General features: G+C 45.5%; 2 protein-coding genes and 1 long non-coding RNA gene across 4 annotated transcripts; 2 read left to right on the forward strand and 1 right to left on the reverse strand.

Annotated features, from left to right (window-relative positions):
- The first annotated feature begins 491 nt into the window (after nucleotides 1–491).
- Nucleotides 492–5,366, forward strand: LOC117833016 (MLO-like protein 4). The gene is made up of 15 exons (XM_034712355.2): nucleotides 492–953; nucleotides 1,065–1,122; nucleotides 1,581–1,789; nucleotides 1,877–1,993; nucleotides 2,090–2,150; nucleotides 2,241–2,332; nucleotides 2,592–2,666; nucleotides 2,779–2,864; nucleotides 3,262–3,311; nucleotides 3,410–3,450; nucleotides 3,550–3,720; nucleotides 3,813–3,848; nucleotides 4,076–4,143; nucleotides 4,482–4,542; nucleotides 4,842–5,366. Exons 1-15 carry the CDS (start codon nucleotides 831–833, stop codon nucleotides 5,130–5,132), a joined length of 1,539 nt encoding a protein of 512 aa, XP_034568246.1. The 5' UTR covers nucleotides 492–830; the 3' UTR covers nucleotides 5,133–5,366.
- Nucleotides 5,367–6,327: 961 nt separating this feature from the next.
- Nucleotides 6,328–9,013, forward strand: LOC117833017 (nifU-like protein 2, chloroplastic). 2 transcript variants are annotated; one of them, XM_034712356.2, is made up of 4 exons: nucleotides 6,328–6,518; nucleotides 6,617–6,731; nucleotides 7,405–7,715; nucleotides 8,635–9,013. In XM_034712356.2, the coding sequence occupies exons 1-4, from the start codon at nucleotides 6,432–6,434 to the stop codon at nucleotides 8,824–8,826; spliced, it is 705 nt and encodes a 234-aa protein (XP_034568247.1). In that variant the 5' UTR covers nucleotides 6,328–6,431; the 3' UTR covers nucleotides 8,827–9,013. The 2 variants fall into 2 exon arrangements, with proteins under 2 accessions (XP_034568247.1, XP_034568249.1); XM_034712358.2 differs by having other exon boundaries at nucleotides 6,330–6,518; nucleotides 6,617–6,710.
- A 779-nt stretch (nucleotides 9,014–9,792) lies between these two features.
- Nucleotides 9,793–11,611, reverse strand: LOC117833018 (uncharacterized). The gene is made up of 4 exons (XR_011898898.1): nucleotides 11,441–11,611; nucleotides 10,641–10,725; nucleotides 10,172–10,561; nucleotides 9,793–10,093 (listed from the first exon to the last, which is right to left on the reverse strand). It is a non-coding gene; the product is annotated as an uncharacterized lncRNA (long non-coding RNA).
- Nucleotides 11,612–21,352: the final 9,741 nt, after the last annotated feature.

Consider the following 21,352-nt stretch of genomic DNA (forward strand, 5'->3'; position numbering starts at 1 on the left):
AATAGCGCCTGTGCATGGTGAGGGCACCTATATAGGCTATCAAACGTCATCTCTAGATGGCAGTTTAGGGTAGCTATGGGTTCATTTGCACCCATGGACATGACACGTCTGCCTCAGGTCTGGCTCACGGCCCGAATGAGACTGTCCTGCCCAAACGCGCCTGAAGCCCACCCCACGGCAACGCTCAGGCTGAAGTTGAGCATCTCCGGAAACAGAAAGGTCGGGGGTTAGTTTCTTGTCTTTCTTTCTTTTTTTTTATAAAGGAGTCGGGGTCAGTTTGGTACGGCACGTGCACAGAGCAGCAGCGTCCCCATCATCGTTAACAATCGATCGCGGCCGCCTTTCTCGTCCTCGTCTCGTCATTAATCAAAGCAAATCCCCATCAAATCAAGCTCGTGCTCGTGCCCGCCCATGTGACGTGCCGCGGCCTCCGCTGCTGGTGCTGCCCACCGCCCTCTCACTCACTCATCACTGCCTAACTGCGAAGCTGACCATAATGCTAGCGCTCAGCTTGCTCCTGCTGCCACTTGAATGCTTGGTGCTGCCGATGGATCCCGCGCCGACCGCACCCACCTCCCTCCCCACGCCTCGATCCGCATTAACTACTCCCCGCTTCCGTTCTTCCTCTCTCCTTCCGAAGTCCAAATCCCAATCCCCGTCGCCCAAATCCACAACCGAAACCATCCCATCCCAGAGGGAGGGAGGGAGGGAGGGGGCGAGTAACCTGCGCTGCTGCGCCCCTCGCGCGCCCAATGCCGCCGTCCTAGGCTGTAGGCTGGGCCAGGCAGTGGCGTCGTCCACCGGAGCGGAGCAGCAAGCGGAGCGGAGGGATGACGGCGGCGGCGGAGGGGAGGTCGCTGGCGGAAACGCCCACATGGTCGGTGGCCACCGTCACCACGCTCATGGTCGCCGCATGCTTCCTCATCGAGCGCTCCCTCTCGCGCTTCGCCAAGGTCAGCCCGCCGGCCGCCACCTCGCCTAGCTTAGATACAGTACGTATGTGCCTGTGATTCGGCTGGTTCGCTTGGCTCACCTCGGTTGTTGTTGCTCTGCTCGCCCCGCAGTGGCTGCGCAAGACGAAGCGGAAGGCCATGCTCGCCGCGCTCGAGAAGATCCGCGAAGGTAATCTGAATGCTCTCGTGTCCTGAATCCTTGGACTATATTTGTCTTACTCATTTGTAGTAGTCAAGTGAATCAGCTCATGCTTGTTACAGTAGTAGCTGTCTCCCGGCCCCTTTTCCCCTTTTGGATTTAACCGCTATATCTAGTTACTTGCTTCGGCTCTCTGCCGCTCACCTGGGTAGCAGAGTATTCATGGAAGTCGTAACAACTGACAGATTGAGTGCTGATGCTGTTCGTGGGCTTGCACTCTTGAATTCTAGGATCTTACCAGTTTAGACACTTTTTCCACATTGTTTCCCAAGGTCTCTGCAGTTTTTTGCTATATGTTGCTTAGCAATCGTCTTGGTCTGCTACCAAATTAATGTCCGTAATTGCAATATGAAAACTTCCTGTTGCCGCTTCCGCCAACAAGTTGTTCGACAGTATGCCTCACCCAGAGAAACCATGCCTGCCTGCAGAGCTCATGCTGCTCGGCGTCATCTCACTGCTGCTGAGCCAGACGTCGCGCTTCATATCCGAGATCTGTGTGCCATCCTCGCTCTTCACCAGCCGGTTCTACATGTGCTCGGAGAGCGACTACAAGGACCTCCTGCAGAACAAGGGCGCCAACCAGACGGCTCTTGCTAAGACCATGTTTGGTGGCCAGTCGATGCACGTTTGCGGAGAGGTACTTAAGCGGCGGCGCTTCAATCCTGCAGAGGTCGTCGCTCCCGTTTGCTGATGACTGAGCTGGTGTTCTGCTGGTACTTTGCAGGGCCACGAGCCTTTTGTCTCGTATGAGGGCCTCGAGCAGCTGCATCGGTTTTTGTTCATCCTTGGTATCACTCATGTGTTGTACAGTTTTGTAACAGTGGTTCTATCCATGATTAAGGTTGGTCTTTGCTGCTTGTTGCTCATCTGACATTTTTACTCTTCTTTAATTTGTGAGCTTGTTGTGCTCCTCTCATGCACTCTGCCATTGGTGCAGATATATAGCTGGAGGAAATGGGAAACGCTAGCAGGTCCAATCGCTGCTGAAGAGATGAAAGGTAGGGCCATCAGCTGAAATGTGATGCATCTTTGGCCATTTGTAATGCAGCATCTGTTGATTTCTTCTACCTCACACACCACTCTCTCAGCTAGGAGAACCAAGGTGATGCGAAGGCAGTCTACCTTTGTTTTTCACCATGCTTCTCATCCATGGAGCAAAAATAAAGTACTTATCTGGATGGTAAGTTTCCTTTTCCATTCCTTGGTCAGGATCTGTACAAATTCTGATTGTATTATTCTTTATCTGGTAAACATGTTTTAAATAGTAAAAGCCTTCTGTACTTGGAGTCCCAAAAACTGCAAATACTTAATAACTATACTCTAAGAGTACATGCTTCTTTCTGTTATAGCATGTTGAAATATGTGGCATATCTTGTGTGATCAATACAAAAGAATACTTGGATCGTGGAGTTTCTCTAATTTTCTCTGGAACATTGCAGCTGTGCTTTCTGCGTCAATTCAAGGGCTCCATCAAAAGGTCAGACTATTTGGCACTGAGGTTGGGCTTTGTCACAGTGAGTACTCCAAATATGTTTCCCTTGTTATAATTTTTCCTTTTGTATTAATGCTTACAGCATTCTAGTTTCCCCTGGATTATGATTTGCTTGCCTACCTTTTTGTTGTCAGTATCACAAGCTACCACATTCATATGACTTCCACAAATACATGGTACGGAGCATGGAAGATGATTACAATGGGACTATTGGTATCAGGTAATAGAACTCTCTCACTTTTCATCTGATGACTTTAATGAAATATTTAACGGATTCGTTAATTCATACATCAAAGTATGAATGTATACTGGTCTGAAAATATTTTTCCCATGACATCAGATATGATGAATTGATGACTGTCCTGAGAAAAATATTTCAAATACTTCCAGTGCACAGAAGCTCCATAGTGCCCCAAAATTTAGCATAATTCTTTACTCCTTGTCCTTGCAACCAATATGCCAGTAAACCTTCAGCTTTCTAAATTCTAAGAACTTGGTTACAGCATGCCCATGCCAGGAGATATTCATTTTTGTTTGTAATATTCTGTTCTATAGTTGTTGGAGTTATTGTTCAGGTATTATGTTCATTACATGAGCTAAAGTCCTTTTTGTTTCAGTTGGCCACTTTGGGCGTATGCGATCGTATGCATATTGGTCAATGTTCATGGTAATTCCCTACGCACCTATCCAGCCACTCCAAAGCTTTATAATCCTCATATGACACCATTTATATTTTCTTATATCTTTTTTTTTTGTGAAATGTAGGTATCAACATATATTTCTGGTTATCCTTTCTTCCTGTAATTGTAAGTATTACCCATGTTGCCTAATCAATGTACAAGATTCAGCTAATGATGTCTCTCTTATGCCTTGTCATAATTATGCACCTTAAAAAATTCAAACAGCTGGTCCTTCTAGTGGGTACTGAACTTCAGCACGTCGTCGCTCAGTTGGCTCTGGAAGTCGCAGAGGCAACAGCGCCTTATGTTGGCACACAACTCAAACTGCGCGATGATCTCTTTTGGTTTGGAAAACCTCGGGTCCTCTGGTGGCTCATACAGTTCATTTCATTTCAGGTGAGTCTTCTGCCACTCTAGAACTAATGTTATGCTTGGATGCTTACATGAATATCTTTTACCTCATTCTAACACTTGTTACATTCTTCCAGAATGCCTTTGAGCTGGCAACATTCTTATGGTCACTGGTGAGAATCTTCTTAATCTTTATAATCGGGAATAAATCGTTTTGGCACTAACAGCCAATAGTACAAGAGATATAGGATAGGTGCTGGTCTGGATCAAAGCTTGCTAGTACTGATGCTAAAACATAGTTTTTAAATAGTTTTTAAAAGACCAAAAAAGTTTTCAACTAATCGAATTTTCAGCTCTGCACAATTGGTTTATTATTTATACTTACATACATCTTGCGCAGTGGGAATTGAGTGCCCAAACATGCTTCATGAAGCACTATTACATGATTGCCATCCGCTTGATTTCTGGGTAAGTTCTTTTTTTTATGATGAAAGAATTATGTATTTTGATTGTAGAAGAGCTGGCATCTCCTTATGTTCATGATATATTGCTTTGAGGGGGGAAATCACGAGTTAACATTTCACATTAGTTTCTATGTCAAAACTCCTTTAAAAATCAGAACATCATGACAAAACCTAATTTAATAATGATATCACCATACTTCAAACTTGTTCGTGTTACTTCAATCTATAGGTGAGGTGGGGGGGGGGGGGGGTGTTATGTGCTAAACTAACTTTATTGTGATGTATTCTGTTTTTCCATTTAAACACAAGACTCAAAAAGAACTTCTCTTCTGAACATTGCAGGCTGCTAGTTCAATTCTGGTGCAGCTACAGCACACTGCCTCTTAATGTGATCATTTCTCAGGTACTCCTCAAGAGCAAACCTAGATTAACCTTAATCATACTTAGATAGCAATTCTTCCCATGATTTCATATATTCTACTCATAACCATCGTACCAACTTATCCTAGAGTTGTCCCTTCATTTCGAATTGCATTTACTACTTATTAATGAACCATTTTGATTCGTCTTCTGCACTTTATATTAAAAAAAGGATGTCTGAAAAGTGTTTTCCCCCCCTACGCAGCTGCTAATTTGATATGCTACTGCTGTTGCACTTTTATATTCACATTCACATTGTATGTAACTTGGCCGAGTTTGCAGATGGGATCCAAGTTCAAGAAGTCGCTGGTGTCGGAGAACGTGAGGGAGTCGCTCCACAGCTGGTGCAAGAGGGTCAAGGACAGGAACAGGCACAACCCGCTCTTCTCACGGAACGGGACCGTCACGACGAGGTCCGTGTGTTCCCTCGACACCACCTACGAGACCGACCACGAGACGAACACGGTGGGCACGCTGTCGAGGACGGTGTCGGCGACGTCCCTGGACGACAATCTCACCGTGGGCACCGTCGATGACGACGACGAGCCGTCCGGCATCGAGAAAGATGTTTGACATGCTGCTGATCTCGTAACCCCCACGTTGCTAGCCGGAGCTACACCTGTGTATTCGGAGGTAATAGGATGCAGTTGAGATCCTGATTTGCTGAAGAAAGAGGGCACAATCGCGCCTCTGCAGTTGAGATCCTGTATATTGTAAGAGAAATGTTGGGCGCTGTTGCCCGTCATGGCAACCAAATGAATCACTGTGTAAAACTATATTGTGCTTCAAAGTAGAAACTGAGCGACACGACACCTTTTTTTTTTTTTTTTGTGTGTGTGTGTTGGGGGGGGGGGGGGGGGGGTAGAGGTAGCGAACCAATGGCTTTGTTCATCAGTTAGGCCTGAAGCTCGTTGAACATGCCAAATATGCCCTTAAACAATGTAATCCATGCAAAGTACGAACCTCTTATCTTATTTGGATCAAGATTAAAGAAGTTTAGCTTAGAACGAAACTAAAATAGGCTAAATTTTGAAATGAAGGGAGCAGTCATTAACATTAGAAATCAAAAGTATACCTGTCCGTGTGTAACAAGAGAAAAGTAAAAATAGAAGAAGACTTTCTTTTAGCATGCAAATTTTTAGGTAACAAAAATTTATTGTAACCGAATTGATTCTGGTGAAATTCTTACGCTACAGAAGAGATGGGGAACTTATAAGGATTTTCACACGCGAATTTCAGTTAGCTACTACCATACCCTAGAACCTAACACTACAAGCGTTGTATGGCACGGTCCAACGGTAGTAACTCTTTATGGTCGAATAGAATACTTCCTCCTATCACAAATTCGTTTTGATAAAAATCCAAATATTTTTTTTGGAATTTTAACATTTTCTAGAAATAAATTACCGGAATTCTAACCATATACTGGAACCTATTATACGTATTGGATGTTTATAATTTTATTGTGATAAAAATAATGATTAAGGTTGGGGGGAAATCAATCCAAGTCATTCGCAAAAAACAAAACAAAAAAGATCAATCAGGTCAAACAGGCACCCAACCGGCCAAGAAGGGTGCGGCTCAGACCCCAACCAGGCAACCAGCACCAGAAGCCAAGAACGACCACGATTCGTCGTCGTCGTGCCCAACTTCGCCGCAAACACCACTAAAATTTCCTTGATGAGAACGGAAAAGAAACAGTGAGAAATTGCAGCAATTCTTTTTTCTTTTTTCCTAGGGAAAATAAAAGACAAGAACAAGGCAAAACAGCCACGAAGAGAGCTCCACGATTCCACCCACCCCGAATCTTCCCACGGGGCTCCAGCCAAGAACCGCGCGGAACAAGACACACCACGCTTCTCTTCTCCAACGATGCAGACGGCGGCGGCGGCTGTGGCGTGGGCGCCGGGCCCATCGCCATCCACCTCTACCTCCTCCTCCTCGCCTTCCCCCTTCAGGGTAAGGGTTCCGTTCCCCCTCCGTGCCCCTTCTTGAGTGGGGGGCCTTTCTTGCGTGACTCGGTCCGGCTGACGGGTTCTTGATTCGGTGGTGCGCAGGTGGGGTTTGCGTCGACGGCCGTGCCGGCTTCTTCCGCGCCCAGGCTTGTCGCCGCGTCCGCTTCCCTGGCCCGTCGGCGGCGGCGGCGGCAAGGTTCGTCCTTGTCACTCCCGGGTCTATTTCTCTTCCTGTTTCTTGCTTTGTTGGGGATTTTGTATTGGTATGGTGAGCTTGCTATGCTGTGTGCGTCGATAGTATGAGCAAGATTGGTGGGGGGTTTTGTACAAAAATTATCTTGCCGTATGTCAATCCTGTAATTATACTGCGGCACCATCTGCTAAAAGAAGAATTTTGTACCCACAAACTGTGTTGTTGTGAATCCCCCCTTCACTTTTAGTATAAAGGCAAGCTATTTGCCGCCCCGTATTGATTGTTCACTTATGTTGTCCAAGGACAGCTAGCTCCAAGATGATTAATCTGTCGATATGGTGCCAAATGTTGTAGATGCAAAATTCTGAGGGTTGTGTGATATGCTTTGTAATCATGCAGTGACAAGCTGATGACATTGAATAAAAACTATTTCGTACACCTGGTGCCTATCCACAATGTTTCGTAGGAATATCTGACACCTTCCATCGTGGATGCTTAGTTTGATCTGCAGGATTATTATGTAAGCTACTAGAAAGTTAGCCATTTTAGTGCAAACCTGGAGCATCTCCTAGAGTGAAATTAGGTTAGGCATTGGGGCACTCCAGAGTTCAGACTATTTGCCTGCATCATTTTTGTTAACTGATTAAACTGTAACACATGAAGTTACTGAAACTGTACCTATGTCCTGCTCAAGCAGTGGTTCAAGCTATTGCCAACCCAGACCCCGCGATCGAGCTGTCGTTGACTGCTGAAAATGTTGAGATGGTATTGGATGAAGTAAGGCCATACCTTATGGCCGATGGAGGCAATGTTGCATTGCATGAGATTGATGGAAACGTGGTGAGGTTAAAGCTGCAAGGAGCATGTGGGTCATGCCCGGCTTCAGTAACAACGATGAAGATGGGTATCGAGCGACGCTTGATGGAGAAAATACCAGAGATTGTAGCAGTTGAACCCATCGCTGATGAGGAGACTGGGCTTGAGTTAAACCAAGAGAACATTGAAAAGGTAATCCTTCTATTGTTGACTAAATATTTCAATTAGCAAAGATCAGTTGATCCTTACAGGATGTCAAAGTAACACAGGCTTTATGTTGTTGAGTTATTGGATGAATTAGCCTAAAATAAGATCAAATTCTTCTGACATGCAGTGTTTACCACCATTGTAGTGTACTTTGTAAGTCAAAGTCCAGAGCTTTCTGATGGATTGAGCTTACTATTGATTATTTTCACATTTTAGATCCATCTTTCTATTCTAGTTAAAGACTTGTTGCTAGCCATTTTTACCTGAACACGGTTAAAAAGTTTTGGCACTGCTAAAAAGCTTGACTTCAGTTTTTGGTTGGTAGTAGTAAGTTAGGGGACCTTTTCAGTATAGTTGCGACACGTTATTCTGACTATCTTTTTTGTGGCAGCTCGGTTAGTTGAGCTGATTTCAATAGCATGAACCCGGAACTTGTATTCAGATCCTAGGTAACTAGATGTGCGCCTCTGCCCATATACACACTGATGCATTTAGCTTTTCCCTCCTTGATGTATGTGAAGTAGCATTCTTTCAGGTGTTGACTGTGCTAAATTGGTACATCATGCTGTAGCTGATAGAGGAAGTGACTTTAGTCAATGCTATTCTGATATGCTCAGTTCTACCATCCATGGCTAGGTTTGTGATGTTCCAAGTTTACTTCCTGTAAAATGAAAGTGATCCAGAGAATGTATGGGGGCCAACAAACAAATGATGCTATTGCTATCTTGCTTTTATGATTTAATAATCTGGCTTCTTTACAAATAGCCTTGAAGATATATACTTGCACTCCTTTCTTCAGTGCATAACCCTTTTTTTTTTCTCGAGCTCCATAGATCAGTATTTGTAGGATAAAGATTGGTGAGATAAAACTGGAAGGCAACTAACTTGTTTTCTCCTATATCAGGTACTTGAAGAGATTAGGCCTTACCTTGCTGGTACAGGAGGTGGTGAGCTCGAATTTGTTGCAATTGAGGAACCTATTGTCAAGGTTAGGCTTACCGGTCCAGCTGCTGGTGTGATGACTGTTCGAGTTGCCCTTACTCAGAAGCTCCGAGAAAAGATCCCTAAAATCGCAGCTGTCCAGCTATTGTCGTAAGCAGCCTAGAACATTTAGAAGCCAGCCACAACCACAACAATGTAAATGTATTTGCAATAATCATAATGTGTAGCCTCCTAATGTGTGTTTGGCTCCACCTCAGCTATTAACAATGATCGTTACAGAATGTTGTAAGGATTCTTTTGCTGGATGGATTTATAATAGAGTTTTATTTCAGTCTGCACAATCTGTGCTCGTTTTTTTTCCATGTTGTAAACACGAGGGAATATAAACTATGCCCAGTTGGAGCCTAATGAAGTTATCAACGCAAGATTTAGGGAAATTTCCATTCTATCCCTTTATACAAGGTAATTAAGTTTTTAGGTCTAATGGTCGTCATCCAACATATACTTGGGAAATGCAGTAACTGTTCAGGTCATGCAGTAGTTGATCTTTCATTTTCTTGTACAATAATATACAGAAAACACAACAGCAATACAACGAAATGAAAAGGTTTTTTGATTGGTCTTTTTCAGTTGGGAGCGGGTCGATCTTAATATACAAAACGCAAAGTCGAGCAAGCTCCATAAATAGTTTTAGTTTTTCATATTGCAGATTGCCAACACATAACCAGGAAAGAAAATGCCAGACACCACTAGCGAGATTTAGACTTCATGGCGATTATCCTCCGTAAAGCCTCAGATACAATCCCCAGGATCATAAAACATGACTCCATCTTTTGCAACATAGTATGCTTGTATAAATTAGTAGCCAACTATTGAATTGCCAACTGGACAGTAGTGCATTTTTTTTAATTACTGATCCGCAACTAAGCTGCAGGTTCACAATCAACAACAGTTGGCCTTTGAAAAAGCTCAGATATACGAGGGCAATTCACTCTACCACACATTAAAAAAAATGTGACAAGGACAAAAAAAATAACATAGTTTTTTCAGGGGACAAATCCCAAATGGCAAGTATATAAACCAGTTGCAGCCATCCAAAGTTCATAACAGCATAAAGAGATTATGCAGAGAATCCCAGTATATTCAAATTGCCACAAGGAAATCGTCATCAGTAGACAGAACTAAATCTAAATCATGCACGATGCCAGATAACTCATACCATCACATCATCATTTGGTCATAAGAAATCCAGACAGTATACCCAAATTCATTTCCCAAATTTCAGAACTTTAACCATTGTTTGATCACCTAACTAGTCTTGGAAGGCATACATTGATGATTCAAGATTTGATGCACCCTACCGATCCAGCTCTTGACCACAGAGGAACCTACTCATGGCGTGCAGCTTCCACCAAACGAACCTGACCACAATTGAGCAGACAAATCAAATAAGCTTACTCGGTATAAGGACAACTTTGGAAGGTAATCAAGGAACCTACCGTGGGATCTCGTGCCCAGAAAGACCAGTAGATACTAAAAATCACAGATGTGACCATAAATGATATTGTTAGGTGTAGCAACTCCGGATAAAGCTCAATCATCCTAAGGTGGAAACACGCGTTGAGAAATAGGAAGGCCTGCAAACTGCCATTCCATGCCACAACCATTGCCCAAGGAGCAGTATCGGGAAAAGAAGAGGCAATAATGCCAAGCAATACTGAAACGAGGGCAATGATGAAATAAAATGTGCACAATTGAGCAGAAGTATGGTTGTGTTGGTAGATCCTGTTGAGCAGAGCTGCTTTATCAGTCCAAACAACAAAAGCCGCTCCAAAGAAACATATCATCTTATACTTCTTCATTCTGTGGTTTGCTATAGCTTTTTTCACCTGCACAATCACATAACTTATTGGAACAAACGACGCCTTATTACACTGCAACAATACAAACAATAGAATTTCCTTTTACCTCAGGTGTCATATTTGTAAGGTCTATCTCAGGATCACTGAAAATATCGCAGAGGCTCTGAATCACCATTGGCAACAGCGCTGATCTGAAATGGTGAAACAGAAAAATTGTGTCAGCAACCAGTCAGCATTGCATGATGCTTTCTAGTTAGTGTATTGGACTGATGCAACAAACAAAAATGAAGATTAGTTTCAGTGAAGGCTGGCTGTGGCATGGCTAGGGGCCGGGCTCGATCGGGCTGTTACATTCCTATATATTGGAACTGATACAGCAAGTGAAAATGAAGATGTTCCATCGAAGGCTGTGCCAATGCTAGGTGTAGCATTCGATTGGGCTGATGCTTTGCTAATTGCTATACATTGGACAGATGCAGCAAGCAAAAACGCTGAAGATTTGCTTCAGCAAACACGCAGTGCCGCGTCGAGGCGCCAGCGTGCCGCGTTAAATCGGGCGCGCGCCGCCGTTGCTGGCGCCCCCAACTCGATTACGGCCGCCCCACGGTCGCCACCCCGCGCCCGATAGGGCGCTGCCGAGGTCGTTCCCCGTGCTCTCGCCGGCGTACGACCTCGGCAGCACGCGTCCCCTAAATCGGTCGAATTCCCCAACTCGACCGCACCGCTTCTTCCGCTGCTTCCAAATTCCCACCTCCTCCCCACCCACCAATCCAAACCCTAGTCTGCCCCGTGGCTCAGCGAATCGCCACGCGCCGCGCCGCGGCTTCCCCCCAACCGCGCTCAAAATCAACCCCAAATCGAGAGAGCAGGCGAGTCCGAGTCCGAGTCCCAGCCCGAGTTCCGTACCTGCGACGCCGCGGAGGAGCGCTTACAGGAGGTAGCGGCAGCGCGGTCGCCCTGGTGAAGCGGCGCCGGGTAGCTCGATGGAGTGGCGGCGCGGCCGCCGCAAATCGAGCGCGAACTGCGGGCTGGGGAGGCGAGGCGGTTCGAGGAAATCGGGGTTTTGCAAGCCCTCCCCCCTTTACGTTTCTTGAAAGAATACAATGCGTATTCATTTAATAAAAAATGTAAAATGAATATATTCGACTTGCCTATTGCTATCTCATAAAATGTATTAAAAAATCGATACTCAATTAACCAAAACCTTTTAACCAAAAAATGCACCGTTTTATGGTTAAAACACAATGTAATCTGACTTTTAAATATATACTTTTTATACACTAAACATATTTTTATTTCGCTAATAAACATTTGATATTTATTTTTTACAAAACTATACCTTATATTTTTTGCTGATGGCGTATCTTCTAAAACATGGGAAGTTTATTGTGGAGAAAAAAAAAGAAACATATTACTCCCCAATGTTTTAACTACCGAGCTATGATATGCCACAATTTGCACAGCCGCTATAGTCCACTATTTAGTATAACACTGTTGTAGCGGCAGTTGGTTTCAACCGCTATAACTCCACTATAGCTGTTAGTTGGAACATTGTTACTCCCTCTGGTGGGGAAAAGATGAAGTTTTGATAAAAATTGTGCTTGCCACTAGCTTGTTTTTCTGGTGTGAAATATCAACTTTTCTGACCAAAGGGATTGATAGTTGTAGGTTTCATGGAAAAAATTGAATTAATAAAAACTTAGTCAATACTTCCTTCATTTCAAAATGTAGGTCGTTTTGGTTTTTTAGATACATAGATTTTGGAGGGAGTATTATTTTTACTTTACTTCGGTGAAGGTGATGGCTTAGAAGCCATACCCCTTGTTTGTATCCAGCTCAAAAGTTTAAATTAGTATAGAAATAATAAATAATTTATTTATACTCAATATAAATGTTTTGCTTGAAAGGCTATGTTGTTGTTTGTTTGTTTGTTATAAATGTTTTGCTAAGAGCCTAAGAAATTGGTTAGCACAATCTGATAATATTTCTCCAGTGGCTTGCCAATGCGACCATGGCTCTAGGCATTGGGCTCTATAGATTTCCATTTGGCACTAACACTACGGGCCGGCCCGAGCACGACACGAAGAAGCACGGCCCGAAAACGGCCCGGCCCGTGAACCATCGTGCCAGTGCCAGGCCCGGCACGGCGTTAGTGCCGTGTCTGGGCCGCCAATTCGGCCCGTAGTGCCGGCACGGGCACGGCACGCTAAATGGGCCGGCCCGCTTAAGGCACGGCCAAACGGCTGTCAGCCGTCGGATCGGCCGCCCCCGCTCCATCCGACCGTTGGATCCGGCGCGTATATAAGCCGGCGCCGACGGCGCGCGACGCGGCGACGGTAACCCTAACTCCCATTTGCGCCGCTCCTCTCTCTCTCTTCGCTCGCTCAGTCGCTCTCCTCTCTCTCCGACTCTCCGGCTCTCTCGCTCTCTGCCTCCCTCCCCGGATCCCCTCCCTTCTACCCTTCTCCTCCCCCTCCGGTGGCCTCCGGCCTCCGCCGGCACTTGCACACGGCACGGCCATGTATACTCCTATCACCTATGGCTATTCTTGATCTCGCATTCTCGCTTCGCGTCGTCCTTCTCGTCATCTCCGTGTCGGCCTCGCCAGGTCTCGGCCCCGCGTCGATCTCGCCGGATCCGCATTAGAACTCGCCGGATCCGTAGTCGGTCTCGCTGGATCTGTGCTTCGTCAACGTCGCCGGCGACTCCGGTGCTCCGGCTATCAAGGTAGGAAACCCTAACCCTAACCCTAACCCTTGCTCATTCGACCCCTTATCCCTAACCGGCTAAATGCTAATCCTAACTCTTCTTTTTGTGTAGCCGTTGAGGAACCGGGGCGCGGGCGTCTGACGATGGCCGGATCCGACGACGACGAGACGGTTCAGGGTGGGTCAAACCAAGAGAGACGGCTTTGCGGGTTGGCCGGAGATGATGACGAGGATGACATGCGCGAGGATGCCGCCGAGCTCTTCGGCCGTGTGGCTCAACCTCCCATCATCCTTGAGCCATGCGATGACCAAGCAGTGGACGGGGACGGGGAAGAGAACAACGGTAAGCGCTCACGCCCCTCTACCTCGGCCGTGTGGCTTGATTTCAAGAAGATATTCAAAATGGTGAACGGTAAGAAGGAAAGGTATGGAGCTAAATGCATCCATTGCTCTAAAGAGTACTCTGGGCGCTCTAGTGGTGGCACTGGTCACCTCACCCGCCATAGGGATAGATGCCCTAGAAGGCGTGAGAAAACTCACATGTCTCAGTCACAAATCTCTTTTAATCCTGATGGTAGTATTCGTAATTGGGAGTACTGTCCTATAGTTGCCCGTACTCAACTTGTTAGACTGCTTGCTAGGCTTGATGTTCCTGTCTCTTTGGGTGAATCTTATGCATTTGAAGATTACATTAGAACTGCTCATAATCCTAAATTTGTTTCAGTATCTAGGCAAACCACCACTAGAGACCTTCTAAAATACTTCAATGATTGCAAGGCTAAGCTTGTTGAGATTGTGAAATCTGCTGGTGTTAATTGTGTGTGTCTAACCTCTGATATTTGGTCTGGTAATGCCAAAGAGGACTACCTCAGTGTTGTTGCTCACTACATAAACTCTGATTGGCAACTAGAGAAGAGAGTGCTTGGTCTTAGGCTGATTGATTGTTCACACAATGGTCAAAATATTGCTGATCGTGTTGCATCTGTGCTTGATGACTATTGTTTGACTGAAAAAGTTTTTGCTGTTACTTTGGACAATGCATCATCTAATGTTTCAGCCATGCAAAAGCTTAGACCTGTTCTTTCTAAATATCTTGGTATTGAAGTTGTGGATGATGATAGGGATGACAATGCACATTCAATTAATTCTTTGTTCTTGCATCAGCGTTGTGCATGCCATATTATCAATCTGATTGTTAAGGAGGCTCTAACTGCTCTTAAGCCATTGATTGAGAAGTTTAGAATTGCAATATCTTTCTTAAACTCATCTAATCAGAGAATTGCTGCATATAAAAGTTATTGCATTGCCACTGGTGTTAGGCCTAGAAAGTTTCAGCTAGACATGGAAGTTAGGTGGAATTCTACATATCTAATGCTTAAGCATTTGTTTCCTCATAAGGTCCCATTCACAACTTTCATAGTTGCTCAATATCCTAGGGTTGAAGGTGATCAGTTGCTTTGATCTGATGATAATTGGGCTATGGCAGAAAAAGTGCTAAGATTTCTTGAACTTTTTTATGATGCTACAGTTACATTGTCTGGTGTGTACTATCCTACATCTCCACTTATGATTCATTATCTTGTTAAGATTGCTATGCACTTAAAGAATTATGCTAATGATACTCACATCAGACATGTGGTTCAACCTATGATAGACAAGTATAACAAATACTGGAGGGACATACCTTTGCTTTATTCTTTTGCATTCATCCTGGACCCTAGAGCTAAAATGAAAGGTTTCAATAGAGTGCTCAGGAGGTTGGGTACCCTTACCAGTACAGATTACAGTGCTTACCAGGTTAGCACTAGAGCTCGACTTACTGATGTCTACAACAAGTATGAGGAGAAATATGGAGGTGTTAGGTTGAGGAGGACTGTACCTCCTAACCTATCTGGTAAGAAAAGGTCTGCTTGGGATGAAATTTATGATGATGATGATGTTGGTTCTGCTGGTGGCATGCATTCTCTAGTTGCTACTCTAAGCATGGCTAGAGATACATCTGCAACTGCCCTTTTGCATGCTGCCAGTTCTTCAGGTGGTAATGTTTCTGAACTTGTTTCTTACTTGGACTGTGACACAGTGAATCATTTAGATGATGATTTTAACATCTTGAACTGGTGGCATCAACACAAACTCACATATCCAGTGTTGTCAACCATGGCTAAGGATATATTAACAGTTCCTGTTTCAACCATATCTTCAGAATCCACTTTTAGTATGACTGGCAGGATCATCGAGGAGCGGCGGAGGAAGCTAAAGCCTGAGATGGTGGAGATGCTCACCTGCATCAAAGACTGGGAGGCTGCAGAAGCAAGGCTGCAACACATGGTGGAGGACAAGGAACTTGAAGAAGCTTTTGAAGAACTTTATCTTGATTAGTTATCATTTATGTAATGGGACTGTAATAGTACTGGACTTATGGACTGTGATGAACTTTATAATTGGAGCTGGGCTGTACTCTTTTTTCCTGTCTAGGGTTTCTCACAAGGGTGAGTTTTACCTAGATAGGTTTTTAATGAGGCAGCCATTGCACTAAAGCTCCCAATAAAATATTATTTTGTTATCTCTATAACTGTGTGACTGTTGTGACTTGTGACTTTGTACCAAATTTGTGAATACAACAAGATATGTTCTCCACTACTTGTCAATCTTAATAGTTTTGGTTTGTGCTTGTAATTATGTGTATTGAGGACTTGTGGTAGGCACACTTAGTGCCAGGGTCGGCACGGGCACTGCAGTGCCGCCGTGCCCTGTGGCCCGGCACGGCACGCTTAATGGGTGTTAGTGCCGTGCCTGTGCCGACAGTTAGGCACGGCGGCACTACACGGCACGGCACGGTTAAGGACTCGTGCCAGATAGTGCCGTGCCATATAGTGCCGTGCCAGATAGTGCCCGTGCCAGTGCCGTGCCGTGCGGCCCGGATGGCCAAGTTTATTGGGCTCTATTCTCCACCACACTGTGGATGACTGTAGCAATGAAGGCCCAGTCCAGCTAACCCATCAACTCCACACAGTGGCCCTAGACGAGAATCAGGTTCAGCTCTGATCCTATGCCATCACCTCCTGCCCCCATTTAAAGCCACTTTTATAATCTTCCGGTTTCTCTAACTGGTGAATTCTAAAAGGAAAAAAAATAGCTTCACCAACTCTAGTTTATTTGAAGGAGACGTTTTGCTACAATAAAATATTTTCCGAATATTCTCTAGAAGCTGGGTCCGTTTTGGAAGTAGAATCCCTCCCATATAGACCTTAGTACCTGAAAATCAAATTAGAATTTAGAATCTTAGTAAAATGAAGCTAGAAGAAGGCGAAATATCCGGTGGAAACAGGCGAACGACTAAAAACTGTGAAAATTAATCGAAAGGCTTAGTTTGAAGTTTAAGAAAAATTGAACTTGACACATCCGTGATTCATTTCTTATGCCTCCCTATCCGCCACCAAAACCACCGTCCTGCTGGCATTTCAAAAATATTTTATTTCTAAATGTATCATGTGCTTCATCTTCTGTACTACCTCCGTCTCAAATTGTAGGTCGTTTTAGTTTTTTCTAAGTTTACAAATTGTAGGTCGTTTTAATTTTTCTAGGTTTATATATACTTGTACGCAAATTTAGAAGTGAGGGAGTAAGTTGTAACAGTGAAAAAAATTAAACAAAGGAAAGATCGAGCGTGCGTAGCATACTGAATGGATAAAGTGGCCCATCGATCAGGTGCGCGCAAGCCGGGTGACATCGTGTTGGGGCCGACGTCCAAGTTCAAGAAAAAGGAAAGCAAAAAACAAGATAAAGAGGAAGAAGTATTTCCGATCGAATTCGCATCCCGAAAATGGAAGGTTACCTTGGCGCGCTGGCTCTTTATAAGCCGGCCGGCGGCGGCGGCGCAGCCCTGATGCCCCTCGCGTCGCCGATGATTAATTCCTTTATTTCACGCCCACGACCTGCTGATCCACGGTGCGGCAGTACGAGATTCTCCGGAGGCGACATGGACGTGGACCTCGAGAAGGGTGGCTCGCCGTCTTCCGACAGCGGCGGCACCGCGAGCCTCGCCGGCGAGGACGGCTGCCATCCCCAATTCACCTGCGGTTCTGGAGGAGTCAACTCTTGCGACCGCCACTACTACTTCGGCCTGCCCAACGGATCCGTCTCCGGCATGTTCCTGATCTCACTGCTGTTCGTCGCGCTCGCCGTGGTCCTGCTGCCGCGGACTCACCCCGCCGCGGCCGCGGCGGACGGAGCGGCCGAGCCGCCGCCGCGGCCGCTGCAGCAGACGGTGTCCGTCGTGTGGACTGTCTCGCTTCTCGTCTGCTCCTACCTCGCCTGTTGGACCTACACCTTCTCGCGCACCATGGGCGCCACGCCGTCTTCTTCCGCGTCTCGTACCCCACCATGCTGGCCTGCGCCGCCGGCGTCGTCGTCGGCCCCGTCGCGGGGATGGCCTCCGCGCACCTCTGCACGGCGTGGGCCGCGGGGCTGCTCGGCTACGCTCTCGCGGAGCACCGGCTGCACGTCGGCAGCGAGCGCGCCGCCGACGAGGCCGCCGCGCGCACCCCGCCCAGCTCCAGCCTGGGCAAGAGGGAGAAGCTCACCGCCGTGCAGGGCGTGTTCCTGGCGAGCCTGGCGACGCTGGGCCTGGGCGCGCGCGTGGCGTGGCTGGTCTTCTTCCGCAGCTACGGCGACGAGAACGCCAGCTTCGTCGTGGCTGAGCTCTCCGCGCTGATCTGAATGGACCTCTACTTGTGGCCATTGCTCGTGGTCTGCTTCTTGCTGCAAGAAGCTCTCGTCTCCCTGGATTCCTTGACGCGCGTCTACTTCTGTTACATGGCGTTCGGCTTCCTCCGCGCAATGGTGAGCGAGTGGATCTGGGTGTACTGCCTCGGGATGGAGATGATGGCCATGGCGGCGTTCTTCGGCTACATGATCGCCGTCAGCGAACGCTGCAAGGACATCTTGGCAAGGTATAATCTATGAATTAAGCAATGCTGTCAAAATCTGCTACTTCAGAGTTCAGAGTTCAAACTTTAAAAAAAAATAGAAAATGATTGAAAAGATTTGATGATTCTACATTTATAAACAATTGGATTGTGTTCATTTTTTCTAAAAAAAACATAGCATTTATTTATTTTTGTTTTGTGTATCATGGACAGGGAGGGAAGGCGGCAACTAAGCTTGGCAGACCTAGGTGGTGATGACTGTGCTGAGGCCACATCGGAAACTGATGAAGGGGAAGCACGCCAGGAGCCAGCTTCATCCTCATTCTGAAAGGATGGTTGAGCTCAAAGCTGCCATTTCAAAGAATACCATAGCTTGATCACTCATTCTCTGTAAATTGGAAGATCACAATGTGCCCTTGATACTGTCTCGGCTAAGTTGTGCTCTGAGCCTCTAACGTATACCTTGTTGTTTTATTCATAGTCTCATACAATATATTTGTAATTTTCGACTTTGTCGCATGAATGACCTGTGCCACGCCGAGGGAGTATTTGACAACATTGTTGCTCCGGTAAGCGCTATTATTTGCCTTTGCCTCCATCATCTGCGAGTGCGAGCTCTCCTTTCTGATCTGGGATGGCTCAACATGTGCTTCTAGGCCTTGTTCATGGCAAGCTCTCCTGCTGCACGAAGCTCTTGTCTCGATCACTTCATCGTTTACGTCTTTGGCCACTACATCGCTTTCAGCCTTTTGCCGCATCGTGGGCTTCTTGGTGAGCAGCATGATAATGCGGTCAACATGATAACCAGATGATAGAATTTCAGAACAAATTTGCAGGAACACAGTTTCTGAAAGCTACATAATTCCACTACACTTACTTTATAGTAACACACATGAGACATTGATATAGTAGTCCTCACTTTCAGCAAAACTTTCCACTTTCACTTCGCATTGAACTAAGCAACTAACCAGCCCCATCAGAAAGACGTACCAGTATACTGTGTAGACATACATGTACTAGGAATCTAGGATTCTGTCTGGACCATGAGTCCTATGCTTGTAATACTCCTATACGGAGATCTCTTGTAATTCATCCAGGATAAGATCTCTTCCGTCCTATATATATGAACATGACAGGCGCCCTCAAGGGTAAGCTGTTCCATAATATTCCACATGATATAAGAGCCTCGTTCTCCAAAGAAACATCTACTTGCGCATAGCAATCTTTTTTCGTCGATGTTCATGGTGTCGACCAGCTCCTCGGCGGCTTCATTGGCAATGTTTAGCATCCTGGTTTCGGAGAACTTACAAGGGATAACTTTCTTGTGTGGCGAGCACACGTCATGCCTGCTATTCGTGGGTCACGCCTGATCGGCATCCTGGAGGGCTAATCACCCCAACCACCGGTGATTCTTCGCGTTGAGAAAGCTGACAAGGTCGTGGAAGAAGTTGAAAATCTGGCCTACGTGACTTGGATTGTGCAAGATCAACAGCTTCTTTCGTATCTCTTGTCCTCCATGACTAGGGAAATCCTGGTACAAGTTTCTTCTCATGAACATGTTGCCTCCTTATGGATGGCGATTACTGAGATGTTCTTAGAGATAATAATTTGTTGTTTGCTAGAAATCATATTGAGTTGGTTTGTGATGCCTGTCAACAGGCTAAAAATCATCAATTACCATATCCTAGATTCTCAAGTGTGTCTTCTTTTTCGCTGCAGTTAGTCTTCTCAGATGTTTGGGTCCGCCCCCAAGTCTGTTAGTCACTATCAATATTATGTAAGCTTTATTGATAATTTTAGTAAATTTACATGGATTTTTCTTCTAAAAAACCGATCTGATGTCTTTCAAGTGTTTCTCAACTTTCAACAACTAGTTGAACGACGGTTCAATCGAAAAATTATGACAATGCAAACTGATTGGGGTGGCTAGTATCAAAAACTTAATTCTTTCTTTCAAAGTGTTGGAATTACACATTATGTTTCCTGTCCTCATGCTCACCAACAAAACGGCTCTGCTGAACGCAAACATAGACACATCGTAGAGGTGGGTCTTGCCCTTCTTTCTCAAGCTTCCATGCCTCTTAAATTTTAGGATGAAGCATTCTTAATGACCATCTTATCAACCGAATTCCTAGCCACATCCTTAATTTTTCTACTCCCTTGACTCCCTTATTTGAGGAACAACAAGATTACTCTTTTCTTCCAGTTTTTGGTTGTGCATCTTGGTCCAATCTTCATCCTTATAACAAGCATAAACTTCAATTCCGATCTAAACAATGTGCTTTTCTTGGCTATAGCAATCTTCATAAGGGTTATAAGTGCCTTGACATCTCTACAGGACGTGTCTATATTTCTCGTGATGATGTTTTTGATGAAGCTATTTTTCCCTTTCCTCAATTGCATGACAATGCCGGATCTCATCTCCAACAAGAAATTCTTCTTTTACCTGCTAAACTTTAAATCCTCACGGAGGTCTGAAATCTGGTGGTACTAATGTGACTGATGCTCTACCTGAGCCATGTGAGCTTTCTTCTGTGGATGCAGGTCAAAATAATCAAACTACTCTTCCGATGGTGGTCTTTCCTTTTTTGGGTACATTTGGAGATGCTTCTTTCCCTTCTGGGCTTCCTACCATAGTCGGCTCACCAAACGAAGCTGATACGGGCGTGGATCCCATCGTTGATTCGAGCGACCAGGCGCCGACAACAACTGATTCGCTTTCTACCACTCCTGAGGCGCCATCTGTCCCTACTCCGGTTCCCTCCCCAACTGACGCGCCGGCATCATCATTTGAGCCTGGATCTTCTGTGGTTGATCCTTCTACTGTGACTGTGCTCCCTGGATCTACTGCGGCGCCCTCTGGATCTTCTACACCGGCTGGTTTTGTTGTACCGCGTTCCAGTCGTTTGCCGCTGCCCCCTCCTAGTCCTGCCCCTCCTAGTCCTGCTCGCCCTATTCATTGACTGTGTCACCGCGCTGTCCTCGTACACGCCTATAGGGTAGCATCCGGATTCCTAAAGTCTTCACTGGTGGTACGGTTCGTTATGGTCTTCTTAGTGCAACGAATAACCTTGAATTGGTGTCTTTGGGCGCTGCTCTCTTGTCTGATGATTGGAAAGCAGCCATGGATGATGAATTTTCTGCTCTTATGAAGAATAAGACTTGTCATCTTGTCTCTGCTT

This window comes from Setaria viridis, chromosome 8, assembly GCF_005286985.2.
Source record: "Setaria viridis chromosome 8, Setaria_viridis_v4.0, whole genome shotgun sequence".
Taxonomy (NCBI): domain Eukaryota; kingdom Viridiplantae; phylum Streptophyta; class Magnoliopsida; order Poales; family Poaceae; genus Setaria; species Setaria viridis.